The sequence below is a fragment of the Rattus rattus genome, chromosome 7 (genome assembly GCF_011064425.1).
Source record: "Rattus rattus isolate New Zealand chromosome 7, Rrattus_CSIRO_v1, whole genome shotgun sequence".
Lineage (NCBI taxonomy): Eukaryota > Metazoa > Chordata > Mammalia > Rodentia > Muridae > Rattus > Rattus rattus.
Window position 1 is genome coordinate 97,156,012 of NC_046160.1, and position 15,704 is coordinate 97,171,715.

A 15,704-nucleotide genomic window follows, 5' to 3' on the forward strand; every position below is an offset into this window, starting at 1 on the left:
CATACACACACACACACAAACACAAACACACACATACATATCAAGAGTAAGCCTTACCTGGCCACCTTCCTGTTGCTTGTCGGCTGTCACACGCCCTTTCTTTCCCCTTTGTCTGCAAGCAGACTCCTTCCCAGAGGCATCAAGACACTGATGTTCCCTAAGACCTCAAATGAGAGAGCAAGTAGCACAAAAGCTCAAATTAGTATGGATTCCCTCAGCCTGGCAGATAACGTCAGTGAGATGCCTGGACTTAATGTGGTCCCTTGAACACAGATTGTCTGAGGGGCCACCATGCATCCAACTGATTTGTACATATTCTGTGCAGTGGCCAAGCTGTTTCTACAAAACCCAGCAGTCCGTGTGCTCTCGCAGCAGCTGTGGCTGTCCTGTCATTATTGTCCCCTTTCCCTGTGATGAAGGCATGGAGCAGTTCATGGTCTGTGAAGACCCAGGTCATCACAGGAAAGCCAAGAGGCAAGCTTTGTGAAGAGGGCTTCTTCCTGTAGGTTCATCAGTGACATCTAAAGAAACAGAGTGAGGTGGAAGGTTCCAGAATTTATAGGTGACATAATATGGGCCGGAGACAAGTCTGCCCATTATCATGGCTGTGCCTTTTTGCTTCATGTGCTTGCTAAGTGACTATTAAGACTTTCCTCGGTGCGCTGGTGACCAAGTGAATGACATCAAGCTTTTCCTCGCACTGTTTTTCCTGCCTGGTCTCCTTCCCGCTGCCATTTAACCACAAAACCCAGCTTAACATTTCTTCTACATTTAATCTTCCTCTTCTAATGTGACATTTTTGTTTTGTAAAATGAAGACAGGAAATGAAGGCCTACCACTGTAGAGATGCCCTTCTTAGCCTATCCATCTGATCAATGGAGATAAAAAAAAATCACACCATGAAATTATTATAGCAGTTTTGTATTATTCTAAAACCCGGACTATAGGATGGATCCAAGAAGTATTTAGTAAGATTTAAATGAGTGGGTTTTTAAAAGTGGAGTGGGAAGGTGAACTGACTAAAAACAAAAGAGTTTAGCTTAATGGTTGGAAATCGCAACCAACACTGAACTGATTCCTCTGCTTCAGGAAAAAAGTTCAGTACCAGAATATCAGTTCTTACACACCACTGGAGATGTTCATTAACTCTAAGACAGTTGGAATGGAAAGTTGGGAAGAAATTTGGCATGAGAATGCCTTGGGACTCTAGTTCCAAGTCTAACAAATACTAATGTGCCTTGAGCTTCTCTGTGCCTAATCTTTTAAATGGGTATTATAATGACAATATTTGCATAATCATTATCAATATCATGTATGATAATAGGAATATAGTTGTTATTATTATAATAGGAGGGCTCTGTAAAGTGGGCACTTGGGAAATGTCACTGCCCCTTCACAAGTGTTGGCACTCCCCTGGGAAGTGTCATAATCATCCCTGTTGCAGGTGCACAGAGACCCCAAGCAGGTGCATGCAAACATCAGCGGATGAAACCCAGGCTTGATGGACGTGTAGGGTGAACTCGCTCCTGGCACAGTTATTTCCATTGGGATCCTGAAATTATTTCCTCAAAAGAAATGGTGACGATGGAAATAATTTTACCAGTTGCTTCAGTTGTCAGTGCCACGGTATACAGTCTACCAAGTTTCCAGAAGCTCGACATCTGAAGATGGTTGCCGTTCATGTGATTAGTCTTTATCAACTTTGCGTGGATTGCAACTGATCAAACACTTGGGGGAACAGGGGAAAGTGACTCATGCTAAGATCTCCTCGGGTTATCATGTCTGAGTGGAAGTGTCCTAATCAAATTCCCTAAAACATGTGAAGACACAAGCCAGGATTTTATATGATTTTATGCAATTATCCTTTAAACCAGAAACACCAGAACCTCACTCAAATCTAGTTGGTGTTTACGTAGAGTTCACACATCATGGGAACTAAGCAGGAGAGGTCACTGAGTCTTATTCCACCAAGTACATAAACACAAATAAGGAATTCCGGTTGCCTCCCCTGATGTAGGACTTTAATGAACATCCCTGTGGTGGCTATTGGTGTCCACTTGTAGTTCCAGAGACAACAGATGGCCAGAGTGTAGCAAGTTCAAAGGCAGTGATCCAGCATCATGACTGAGACACCCTCTACTGCTCATCTAGGCAAGACTGAGTCTGGAGATACAGTCCAGTTGTTAAGAGGCTCACCTAGCATCCTTGAAGCCCTGAGTTTGACCCCCAGCACTGCATAAACAGGATGTGACAGCAGCAGTAAGCCCAGCCCCTGTGTAGTCATCCTGGCTACATAGTCAGTCATAGACCACCCTGGTCTACAGGAGACCACCGTCTCAAAACAAACATCAACAAGAAAGTTCTAGCCCAGAGACTCCTATCTTTGTTCACTGATGTCTTCTTTTCCAAAACAGCAGAAGCTACTCAGAGTTCCTCTCACTTCCCCCCTGCTTTGGCCTGAGAGCCAATTTGTTTGTTTTTGAGACAGAGTTTCTCTGTGTAGCCCTGGCTGTTTTAGAACCCACTCTGTAGACCAGGCTGGCCGTGAACTCAGGGATTTACCTGCCTCTGCCCCTGCTGGGATTAAAGGTGTGCACCACCACACTTGGCCAGAAGTCAATTCTTGCCTCTCCATTATTGAAAATAAAAAATATTTCTTTGTAAAGCATAGAATGTTCTGTGAGCATAAAATAGTTCAGAAATGAAGTAATAGTTTGATACCTTCCCTTTGCCCAAGATAACCTAAATTAACAACTTAATTATTTCCAGAACTTCTTTTTCATACCTTATGCACTTATATGTATGTGTAATTAATAAAATAGGAATTTTCTGCTGTAAAGAATAGCATTTCACCATATCTATTCTTGTTGATGTGTTTTTTCCACTCAGAATAATAGTTGTCCAGTGAGTATTTATTTCATAAATGAGCCATGGTTTATTGACTTTCTTGTTAGAGGAATTTTATACTGATCTTACATGCCCATTCAATAAATATGTCTATATCTAAAAGATACAGTAGGAAGGTATACTACAGCTGGTAATGAACATATACTTACATACAGGGATACAGCACACATGTAGTGGAAGGTTCTTGAGTACTCTCTGGTGTAATTCATGGATATTCTAGTATTGTGAGTTGATAAATTACTTTTAGTTGGGCTGGAGTGCTTGTCACACAAGCATGAGGACATGAGCTCGGATCTCTAAGACCCATTTAAAGTTGACTATGATCATGACCCTATAATTCCTGTACTGGGAAAGCAGACACAGGTAGATTCCTGTAGCTCCCTAGCCAGCCAGCCAGCCAGTCAACATAGCTGAATAGATGAGCCCTGGTTCAATAGGAAACCTTATGTCTTGCAGGCAGTGGTGACACACTCCTTTAATTCCAGTCCTAGGGAGACAGAAGCAGACAGATCTCCAAGTTTGAGGACAGCCTGCTGTGCAGAGTGAGTTCCAGGACAGCCAGGGTGACACAGAGAAATCCTGTCTCAGACAGGTGGGGGGAACAGAGAGACAGACAGACAGAAAGAGACAGAGAGAGAAGCAGAGAGAGATGGGATGGGAGTAGCTGAAGGAAGTGTGGGCAGTCATCTCTGACATAAATACATGTGTAAATACTTGTGCATGCACCCACACAACATGTACATAACATGTACAGGAGAGAGAGAGAGAGAGAGAGAGAGAGAGAGAGAGAGAGAGAGAGAGAGAGAGAGAATTGGCCTCAGAAAGTCAGCTTCCAGGTCAGCATCTAAGGTAAGGTCTTAAATTCAACAATGGAAACAAGCGACTGCAGTTGGTTTCCAATGGAACAAAATGAATCTTCCTCGAATTCTTTTGGAAGGAGGAAGGAGGGGATGGTCACTGGGATTGGTAGAGAGAGAGGGAAGATTGGAAAAAAAGCGAGAAAGCAAATGCTTGCTCCCGTTGCTGTGTGGACTGTTCCCATCTGGCTATAGCATGCCTAGTTGGATCACTTATATAATATTATGACATATCTCCTTCCTTGCTTGTTGTGGGGCTGAACCACAGTAGTTCACTTCCAGCCCCAAAGCTGGGGTAGGCCACTTGTAGATCAGTCCTCAAAAGCAGAATATAGCACTCCCACCAGGGGGAGGGAGGGAGAGAGGGGGGGGGGAGAGAGATACACACGGAGACAGAGACAGAAACAGAGACAGAGACACAGAGAGACACACATACAGAGAGAGAGAACCCATCCGTAAGCATCCTCCAACATGCTTGCTTGATGCCACAGAATGGTGCCCACAGCGTGTGAGAGACACAGTGCTGTGCTGGCACAGCAGACAAAGCCTCCTTACTCAGGATAGCCAGGAGTAGCAGCTTAGCAGTCCCCACATGGCAACCGCCAATGTCACAGTACCATGACACAAAACCCAGCTCTGTGGTCCCCAAAGTGTTAGTGGGAGAAGAAAAGTGCTTAACTGTGGTCCTTTAGCTCAGTGAGGGTGACTGGGGCATGGTAGAGCCGGAGAAAAAAATTACACCAGAAACTGAGAGTGCCAAAGGGGGCAGGACTGCAGACAATGGTGCTGGGGGCTGGGGGCGGCAGTGGGTAGGATAGCAAGGAAGGAGTTTCAATGTGAATGAATACTAATTAGTGACATGGATATTAATGATGACAGTAATTAACAGGGGAAAGGAAGGGCTGTCATTGTCCCAGGGTGAGCAATCAATCTTGGCAGGTGATAGATAATGGCTGAGCAAGCTCAGCGGAAAGATAATCCGCAGGCCCCGGGGAGAGTCGGAGTGATACTGGAAGCCTGGCGGTTTCCAGGCAACCCACAGAAAAGAACTATTTTTCTTTGAGAAAAAAAAAAGGAACAGGTTAGTGTCTCCCCACCACCCCCAACTTGGGATTACAGTTCTCAGTTGATGTCTGTTTTGCTGTTCTGCATTCCTAGAACAAATAACGGAACTTCAGTAATTTGGGGGAAATGAGCGTGCGTGCACACCCTTACACATGGCTGTACCAGTGAACTCCCTCAAAGGATGTGAACGGGCTGGAGGGTTTTTACATCCGATGTCAGCTCATAGAAGTGGTCCGGAAGCACGGTGGCAAGCTTCCGAGTCTTGCTTTCGAGGCTGTTGTGTGAGAAAATGGAATTGTCAAGTGGGGGCTGACCCTGGGCAAAGCCCAGGAGGACGAGGGTAGGGCCCTGGCAGCCCCGAGGCACTGTTATAGAGCCACACAGAGACCAGACAGACATCAAAGGTCCAGGCTGTCCAGCCATCAGGGATCTCACTTCTAGTCAATGGTCAAATGTCTGAAAATTTGATTTCCAGGAAAAGGATGTGTCAGTAAATTCCTCTGTTGGATCTTAGTCACCTGGCTGGGAAGCTAGCCAGGAAGCGATTAGCCTGCTAATCTACCCTCCTCTGCCCCCCCTTCCCTGACACACACACGTACACACACATACATACATACACACACACACAGATAAACACACACATACACACAGACACACTCACACACACACAACATACACAGACACACACACAGATACACACACGGATACACACACACATACAGATACACACACATATGCATACGCACACACAGACACACATACACACACACAGACACGCGCACACACACACACAGATAGACACACACATACACACAGACACACTCACACACCCACACGCACACAACATACACACACAGACACACAGACTCACACAGATACACACACACACAAACACACACACAGATACACACACACACACGCCCGCACGCGCGCGCGCGCGCGCGCGCACACACACACACACACACACACACACACACACACACACCAAGGCTTCAAACCTTTCAGCCTATTTCCATCAAACATTTCACATGATGAAGCCATGTTTAGAGGACTGCACCAGGGTAAAATGAAATCTTTGGGTGACCTGGTGGGTTGAGCAGATATTTTGAATCTTGCAGATAATTGGGCCCCTGCACTTCTTTATGTACCTCGAGGCCTGGGTCCTACTCTAGAGGCAAACGAATGAAGTGAGGACTGACACAGAGACATAAGTGCCCAAAAGCTGGGTCAGGTGGGGTGTGTGTTCTCTAATGGAGCTGCACTGAAGACCCTGGTGCCCAGATCCTCTCTCTGCCTAGGGATCTGTGATAGCCAGTCCTGGTAAGAGATCTCTGTAAGGGAACGTCTCCATCTATAAACACCTAGGAAAGGAAGATGCAGCGTGCTTTTGTGCACACTGATCAACTGTTTGAACCTGGACTCCCCCCTGCCCACAAAGAAAGCTTTGCTGTGCTTCTGAGCCTCATCAGAGGAAGACTTTGCCAGCTCCACAGGGTTGAGCTACTGAGGACTTTGACACATCTGTGCCCATGTCAACAATACACACTCGCTCAGGGTTTCCTCGGCTTCCTACACACTCCTGTGTGAGCTCAGCTGCTCTTGGGTCATGGGTTCTAGGTCCATCTTTTTAAAGGAAGACAGTCAAAGGGAGTTTGTTCAGAGACTGTGGCCCATGATGAGGAACCCCAGGCCAAGCCATGGAATGAATCCAGGTCTGTCACACTGGGAATGGTGACACTGACGATGTATCCAAGGACTGATCAAAATCTGACGGGATGGTCTCAGAGCAATGAGGTCTGGGTTCAGGTTCACTGTTCTGTCATCAGAAGACAAAGCCAACAGGAAGAATTTCTGTTCGCGTGTGACTTATCTTAAAACATGGCTGGCGGGGAGTTCATGAGTTCCTAAGAAGTGGATTATTTCAAACACAGGCAATGCCTCTCATGGGGGGCGGGGGGCAAAGAGTCCTCTATTTTCATGGTGAGATCCATGGCCCCGTCCATATTGTGTGCCTGTTTTACTCAGTTTCCCAAATGACTAAGGGAAGGGTCTGGAGGTGCGGACCACCCACCCAGGAGTTTTCATAGGTCAGATCAGGAATCGGGATAGGTCATTCTACACACATATAGTTAGTACAGTTCAGTCCACAGCCTACTTCGGAGGATAGGGGTTGGATGTGTAAGGTAACTGAGGCACGGTGGAAAAAGGAGAAGCTATAAGTGAAGACCCAGAAGTGTTTTCTACAAACCCAGAGGCATGTTGATTCAGAACGGACTCACACCCGAAAACAGTGGTTTTTTTTTTCAAGAACCTTGAGGTCTCCCGAGCTGGCTAGCCCTTGCCAGTAAGGGTATGATGATGAGGAAGAAATGTTCTGGGAGAAGTGTGCTAAGGTTTCGCCAGCCTGTCTTGGGGAAGCCATTGAAATCTATGTCCTCAATAAGTTTCTGACAGATGCTCCCTAGAAATGCAGAGATAACTGAGACCTCAGAAGTGAATTGGGAATTTTTGTTTTGGTTCAGTTGGTTGGTTTCAGGGGTAGGTTTTTCCTTTTCTTTCTTTTTTCTTTATGTTTTTCTTTCTTTATTGTAAAAAGATTGACATTTAGGCTGGGAGTGCCACTCAGTGGGTACTCTGCTTGCCTAGAATGCATGAAGCCCTGTGTTTGAGCCCCAGTACTGTAGAAACTAGGCATGGTGGTGCAGGGCTGGAATCCCAGCATCCTCATCTACATAGAAGATTCAAGGCAGCCTGGGATGCACCAAAGCCTTCTCCACTAAAGAAGAGAAGAGAGGATAAGAGTTATTGAATCATAAATGTGGAAATGTCCCAGTGGATGGGGAAGGAGGGTTACCATGGGGAAATGTCAGTATTGTCCAGCTCTTGGGCTATGTGCTGCTGGGCTTAGGAGGCTGGTGAAGAAGTTACTTCTGCTTCCAATAAGATCTTCAACTGAGACTGCTTTGTCATTGCAGGTACTGACATTGTGCAGTGGCTTATGAAGAACCTTTCCATTGAAGACCCAGGTACTTGACCCTTGACCTTGCCTTTACCTCCCCTGGTGTTGGTATAGACACCATGGCCAACTTCTCCAGCCTCCCCCCACCCTTGTACAGTCTTGAAAAGAAGGCTTATCACTGCGGAGTCCAGGATGTGGGACCGTTGTGTTTGCAGATAGAAATCATTTATTTTCTCCACTGAATGTCTATCATCACGTGAAAATCGCCCTTTGAGGAAATGAGCCACTATTTAGAATGCCAAAGAGCTCGACACAATAGCATGTGAAATGAGATGAATTCTCGTTAGCCGTAGCAATTAAAGATAAGTTGTAGCCCTGTCACCGAACATCCTTCTAGAAGCAGCTCTTAAAATTAGATTGCCTGATCCACAATTAAGATGTTTAATTATTTGCTAAAACTCCGTCTGTTTTCCGCTCCTTGCAAGAAGTGAGGAAGTGATTTTTTTTTTCCGACTCTAATTGTGCATTTCAACTAGGCAAAGCTTACCAGAAAAATGGCCAAACCCTGACCAATGAGACGGTTTTCACAGCTGCCCTTCCATCAGGAAATATTCAGGAAAATTAGAAAATGAGGGAGATGCTCCAGAAAGAAAGAAAGAAAGAAAGAAAGAAACAAACAAACAAACAAATTTCTAGGGAACTAAAGTTGCTTTTCAACAGAATTCAGGGAGTTTATTGTTTGTTTTCTGCATTCAGCACACACTCACTCGTCTGGCTTCACCAGTGTTAGTAACACTGAATGATCACACTTACGGTTATCTACTCTGGGGTTCCCATTAGTGCCAAGTGAATCCAGGGCCTGTTCTTACCGGGTGAGCATTCTACCACTGAGCTATACACATCCAGTCCTCTGCTCTGATGTTCTTAATAGTCATCCTTCGGGAACAAAGATACCACAAGTTAAGTCAACCCCAACCTCCATGCTTTCTGAGAATTCACATTGTGTGCTCGCAGCAGATGTTGGGTCTATGATTCTGACTCTCTGTCGAAATCGATATGCCAACCCAGGCTTGCATTTTAACCTGACATTGTTAATCTACAGTTAAGCAGACAACAACGCAGTTTCAAGTAATTCAATTAAATGAAGTCGATGGAAACAAGCAAGTGATTGTGGAAGTGACCCTGGCCCTTCTCAGGTCCTAGATCAGTGGCCACTCTGGCAACTAACAAAAATTCCTAATTTGATTGAAGTTTTTAGCTCACAAGAAAAAGAAGCCTAGGCACCGTGCATTCTAGAGGTGAGACCCCTTGGTGTCGCCTTCCCTTGGTATTTCTGTCAGACAGTCTGGGCTTCTGATTGCCCACCTGTGCAACCAGCCTCGATAGGCATCTAGCCATGTGGTGACATTCATCTGAAGTCCTTACTTCTTTTTATTGTCACGCTAACCTAAGGCCATCTCTATGGTAGAATTTGCCCTTCTTAAGTAACTATTGCATTCATTAGTATCATTGTTACTAATATTCTGAGAACTCTACCCCAGCTAGTTTAAGTGAGACTCCTGTGGTCCTGGCATGAGCAACTGCTGAGGGGGGTCCAGACTGATGAAGGGACACATGATAAAGGTCTGCTCCTCTCTGTCGATTTTGGGAGAACATCAAGATGTTGGGACAGGTCTGACAGTTGGCCAGGAAGGAGAAGCTGAAACAATTAGCCAGGTGATAATAGAAGACAAAGCCACAAAGCACAGCTTTGGAAGCTGGCACGTTCAATGCTGGCCTTGCTGTCTCTTCTCCTTTCCCATCTGTCAAAGCCAAAGCATCTCTAAGAGTTTGAGATCCAGAATTAGTGGCACAACATTACCTGTTTTCCAATGATCTTCCATCCTGCATGGGGAAGGGCAAATGATGGAGCTTTCCCTCTTATCATACCTGGCATTCTTGCCTTTGTGTTAGGGCTTTGGTGGTTGGTCATCTGGTTGGTTGGTTTGTTGGTTGGTTGGTTGGTTGGTTGGTTGGTTGGTTAGCTGGTTGGTTGATTGGTTGGTTAGTTGGTTGGTTAGTTGGTTGGTTAGCTGGTTGGCTGGTTGGTTGGTTGGTTGGTTAGTTGGTTGGTTGGTTGGTTGGTTGATTAGCTGGTTGGTTGATTGGTTGGTTAGTTGGTTAGTTGGTTGTTTAATTGGTTATTTGGTTAGTCGGTTAGTTGGTGGGTTAGTTTTACTATGTAGCCCAAGGTGGCTTTGACCTCTCTATTGACCTGCCTCAGCCCTGTGGGTGCTGCAATTGCAGACCTGTGTCATCCCACCTTACTCATGGTTCTTGAAACATACACATGGACTTCCCGGTATCCAGAGCTTCATCCTTGAAGTCTACTAATGTTGGGTTGAAAATATTTGTTACAAAAATATATACTCAACAAATAGAGATATTTTGTTATTCTCTAAGCATATAACTGTGGTTTCCATGGCATTTCGACAGTGTTTAGACTGTTTTAGGGATCAAGAGTAACCTAGAAGTGACCTCAAACTTACAGAAGAGTATGAGAACTTGCAGAATATTCAAACATGATGCCATTTGATATCAAGCCTTGAGCATTCAAATACTTTGACCTCCCTGGGAGCCCTGAAACAAATTCTATATACATAGAGATAGCAATATAGAATTCTAAATGCAAACTTGTCATCAGGAAGCAGGTAAAATAAAACATCATTTATTCTGAGTCCACCCCTGATGGGTGCTACTTTCAAGGGGACTTGGTGATTCTTAGAAAGCAAAGCACTTGGATTGTAGTTGAGGTTGATGGGTACAGACAATACAAATGACTTAAAAATGCATACCTCATAAAACTGGTTACTGTTGGAGACCTTCAGAGCACATCTAATTCCATGCCCACAACTTAGCTTCTAACCAAAAAAAAAAAAAAGTTTGGGGAGTCTTCGGTGTAGTGGGAGCATTAGGTCCCACCCTTCTCCTCCTATATGGGCTCCTTTCAACATAAATTAAAATCTTAACTACCAATGGACATATGTTTATGGCTGGGGCTGAGATAAGAAGGTTGATTTAGGCAGAAGCATTCAGTTTTCTACCATTTTTGTCACCTGGGACCCAGCCCAGCCCACTGTCCTTCCTCTGATTTCCTGGGAAAGTGAGGTCTTGCCCTGGTCCATCAGAGGAGAGGCACTGTCCTCGCCGAGGGAACTGTCACATCACAAGGACCTGGACTGACTGCACCCCAGGGGCCACGGATGTTAAAACGGGAGATCTCTGACTGACTCTCATCCCTGGGCCAGCCACTCCTAAGCACTTGTGTGAGCTGCCTCACTTCTTTAGGTCAATAACGTGATGTGAGAGCTGAGTGTTTTGGAGGGTTGCAGGGAATGAGTGGTTAGACATTGTCAGATTCTCAGAGGAGGCCAGACACACAGTGGCCTTTCTCAATTGTCGGCATCCTCCCATGCCCACCATCAGCAGGGGAAGTTATCATCAGCTTCACCCTCTACACCATAATGCTGCGACCGTTAACACAGTTCTTCATGTTGTGGTGACACCCCGACCATAAAATTACTTTTGTTCCTACTTCGTAACTATAATTTTGCTACAGTTATGAGTAGTAATGTAAATATCTGTTTTTTCCCAGACTGTGTTAGGTGACCCTGTGAAAGGGTCATTTGACTCCCCCAAATGGGTCATGAACCACAGCTTGAGAACCACTGCTCTAGAGGGATAGATGACACATGACTGCTGGTCACCTTTGCTAAACCAGTGCATGTTTCACCGAATGACCTGCTACCTCATCTTTTCTCTCCTTGCAGTTGAAGCAATACACCTGGGAAGCCTTATCGCCGCCCAGGGCTACATCTTCCCAATCTCAGACCACGTCCTCACCATGAAGGACGATGGCACCTTTTACCGTTTCCAGGTAGGCTTGCCAGAAGGGCCCTTCTGACTATCATCATGTGTCTTCAGATTAGAACACTACAGTAACTAGGCATATTTAAGAGAGTGTATGTCCCCGTTTAGCACTGGGAAATCCAAGAGATACATTGATTTAGCCACTGGTTGAGCCACTTAAAGAGCAGTTTTAAAGCCCTCACTGATAGTGTTTGGAGACACTGTCAAGTCCCTTCGGGATGTGATCATAGAATCTCTTACATATCTTATAAATACCAGAAATTCATTTTTCACAGCTCTGGAGGATGGGAAGTTCAAGTTCAAGGTGTCAGCATGGTCAGTGTCTGGTGGGGGAGTACTCTGTAATTCATAGATAGCACTTACCAGCTGGTGAAAGGAATGAAGGATCCCTCTCAAACCTTGTTAAAAATAAGGACACTGATTTTACTTAGAAGGCCTCTCTCTCCATGACCCCTTCACCTTCCAAAGTCCCCATCTCTCTCATCTTAAAAGGGTGGAGATGTTTATATTTTATTTTATACATACATATTTTGCCTGAGTGTATGTATAAACTGTGTGCATGCCTAGGGCCCACAGAAGACAGAAGAGGGCTTCAGATGACCTATAACTAGAGTTACAGATGGCTGTGAGGCACCGTGTGGGTGCTGGGAATTGAATCCTGGTCCTTTGCAAGAATAGCAAGTGTTCTTAACCCCTGAGCCGTCTCTCCAATCCTAAGATCATGTCTTCCAAACATCTCCAGGAGGACTAGGGTTTGGATGACAGATATGATCCCTTATTTCTTCTGGAAGAAAAGTGAAGTGGACACCACCCATCTTACAAAGGAGAGGTGGAGGGACTCAGAGAATAAACTCGGCTTTGGGTGACCTGGGGAGCTGAGCCCAGGCAAGCCTGAAAATGCAGTCCTTGACTTGTGTCACCGGAAGTGAGTTCTTGTGTGCTGTGTGATCAGCCTCATGCACTGCTGTCTCTTTTCCCACACTCTGCCTCAGAGGGAGTAGGGACAGAGAGTCAGGGGCTATGTCAAGATCTAGGCCAAAGGCTTTGGGAAACAGTCCTCCAGAGGTGTGAAAGAAGAAATGGCAGGATATGGAGTGTCTGCCCATGGCTTAAATTTCTTGGTTTTACAACTCCATGCCCCTGGTTCTAATACCATGCATTCTTTTTCAGGCTCCTTACTTCTGGCCTTCAAACTGCTGGGAACCTGAAAACACAGACTATGGTGAGAACAGATCATGGGACCCAAACTTCCTGTTACCCCTAGAAGTTTCCAAGACAAATGCTTGGTACCTGGTCACCATGGTGGTGAGGCAAAGGGGTCTCAACTCCACTAAGTACTTACTGACACATATACCAAATTCCCTGTGTCACATAGTGAATGAAAGCACAGCACACTAAGAGGCATAGGAGACAGGGCAAAGGGGAAAGGTTTTATCACCAGTGCTTGTGCAGTGGAGCTAGGGGAGACAGGACCCCACGGGAATGCTATATGAAAGGTGTGTGAGGAGAGGGGATTGTTTGTTCTAGGAGCACAGCTCCAGGAAGGGTTACCTCAAGAAGCTGCTTTTCCCTGGCCTTTCTCTGTTCTCACATATTTATAAAAGCTTACTGTAACTCATTGGTGATTTTGATAGTTGAAAGTTAAGGGAGGGGGACAGACAAACAGACAGACAGACAGGAGGGAGGGAAAGAAAGAGAAAGAGCAAAGAGAGCAGAGAGAGCAGAGAGAACAGACCACAGAAATAGTTGTAGAGAGAATATCTTGTGTGTTTTATGAATGCATCACCTTTCAATTAAAAAGCCTATGGCCTATGGCTTAGGCTAGGTGTGGGACATTCAGGAGGAGAAAGAATTCTGGGAGAGAAAAACTGAGAAGGTCACCAAAAAGAGGTGATGAGACAGACACACAGTACCTGTGCATAATAGGTAACCAGCCACATGGCAGAATATAGGTTAAAATAATTGGGTTATTTTAGTTATGATCTAGTCAGAATAGAGCCTAGCTATATGGCCAAGGTATTTGTAAATATATTTTGAGTCTGAGTCTTATTTCTGGGAGCGTAGGGCTGGGAAGAAGAACCGGGTTTAACGACAACAAATAGTGAAGTTGAAAGTTACCTTTATCCAGGCAGAGCTCAGTTAGATCTGTGTCACACTCTCAGTGGAGACTATTTACTGTCCCCATGGTCAGTTCTCTGAAGAGATTATATTGTCCCCAACTCGAGACCCAGAAAGCCCCTACCCTCACAGGATCACATCTGTCTGAATTCCCAGTTTATCGTGAGACCCAGGAGAGCAGGAGCTGGTCTGCCGTGGGAATTGGTCTTATACCCAGCGTGGTTTCTGGGGTATAGGACGCACATGGTGATCAATAATATTTACTTTGGGTTTGTTACTACTTAAGATCTTCTTGCTTGTTTGGTTTGGTTTGAAGTGGGTTCCCTTACAGCACTAGGATAGAGCCCACAGCTTCACGTGTGCTCAGCCACACTTCAGTCTGGCTCTGGTTGCTTTTAACAAGTTGCCACACAACACGTAAAGCTATTTATTTTCCTCTATGAGTACTTACCTGCTTGTCTGTGTATGTGTACCACATGTGTGCAGTACACATGGAGGCCAGAAGAGAGCATCAGATCCCCTGAAGCCAGAGGTACAGGCTGTTATGAGCCGCTGGATGTGGGTGCTGGGAACCCATTTGCAGTTCTCAGGAAGAACAAAAAGTACTCTGACCTGCTGAGCCACCTCTCCAGCTCATGGTTCTGGTTCTTCACTGAAGGTGACCAACAGATAACCCAGGAAAGTGTTTGAACTGACCTGAGTGAGTCCTGCCCATTCCCTTTCCTGCTCCCAGGCATGACCTGCCTGGAGACCCCAGCATCAGTACCTGCCCACTTTGTTTGGCATCCTTACAGCCACTGGTGCAGTCTAGTCTGTGGCTCTCCTGACGACCATGGCACTCAGTGACCCAAAGAGCTTCTTCTCTGAAGCTTTGCAGAGTGACAGGACAGCAGCTATATCATAGGGACTGGCTGGCTGGTCGGGGAACCTTGTCTGGGAGACCTGTAGGTTAAGCTGCCATTCTGAAGCACGGGTGTGTGAGATGTAGACAGGCGCTGAAACAGTCTGGAGATGTAGATCGAATGAGGCATTGCTTAATGAGGTGATAAGTCAGGAGTGTGTGTGTGTGTGTGTGTGTGTGTGTGTGTGTGTGTGTGTGTGTGTGTGTGTGTGTGTGAACGACAGGGTGACACCTGCTGCCCATTGGTCCTGGGACACCACTGTGGCCCTCCCAAAGGGCTGCCCCCTATACAGTAGTTGGTCAGGTCCAAGAAGGCTTCTGGCCCAGAATAGAGCCATGTTTGGGCCATAAAAACAAGAGCTTCAAGGCTGCTCAGGGTGGCCCATCTCTCCATTACTATAACTACGTAATAATGACTAACTACAGCTTGCTTCACCCAGCATGAGCCCCTCAAGCAGGGGTCAGAAGGTAGAGTCAAAGCAAACGTCTAGATCAAAACAAGAGTAAAGTATAATCAACTCTCTTACCTACTGAGTACAGAAGGACAGATTGGTTTTTTTTCTCCCTTTCAGAATTTTCTCTACAGATCTCTATTTCAGAACATTAGTGGGCATCGTCAACAGAGGTGGAAAAAATGTTATTTCAGGATCCCCTCAACATAATATTATTTTGCATTCCTGTGCCTTGGTCTATTGCAAAGTCTCAAGGGGGAAAATCAGAGTACAGGGTTTAAAAGGAGCCTTGAGATAGTTTAGTCAGAAAATCAGCTCTCCAGGAGAGAATCGGGCAAAGAGAACCCCACCCCCGCCACAGAATCAACTTCTCCCACTCCTGTGTGATCTCTGTGCCTTAGAACCTCATATTAAAGCTACAACACCCTCATTGCCCAGTACCTCAGTACCTCGTTCTGCTTTGTTGGGACTGAGTGAAACAGGTAACATTTGTTACAGCACAGAGTAAGGCATCAATACCATCCTGGGGAGATGTT

The 15,704-nt window shown here is 45.6% G+C and overlaps 1 protein-coding gene across 10 annotated transcripts in view; it reads left to right on the forward strand.

Annotated features, from left to right (window-relative positions):
- The window catches only part of Rgs6 (regulator of G protein signaling 6), a 509,526-nt gene that overhangs the window by 399,425 nt on the left and 94,397 nt on the right, over nucleotides 1–15,704 (forward strand). For all 10 annotated transcript variants that reach the window (XM_032908075.1, XM_032908082.1, XM_032908079.1 and 7 more), the window contains 3 exons: nucleotides 7,805–7,855; nucleotides 11,598–11,704; nucleotides 12,868–12,919. In XM_032908075.1, the coding sequence (XP_032763966.1) occupies nucleotides 7,805–7,855; nucleotides 11,598–11,704; nucleotides 12,868–12,919 (210 nt within the window). The remainder of the gene's footprint in view (nucleotides 1–7,804; nucleotides 7,856–11,597; nucleotides 11,705–12,867; nucleotides 12,920–15,704) is intronic.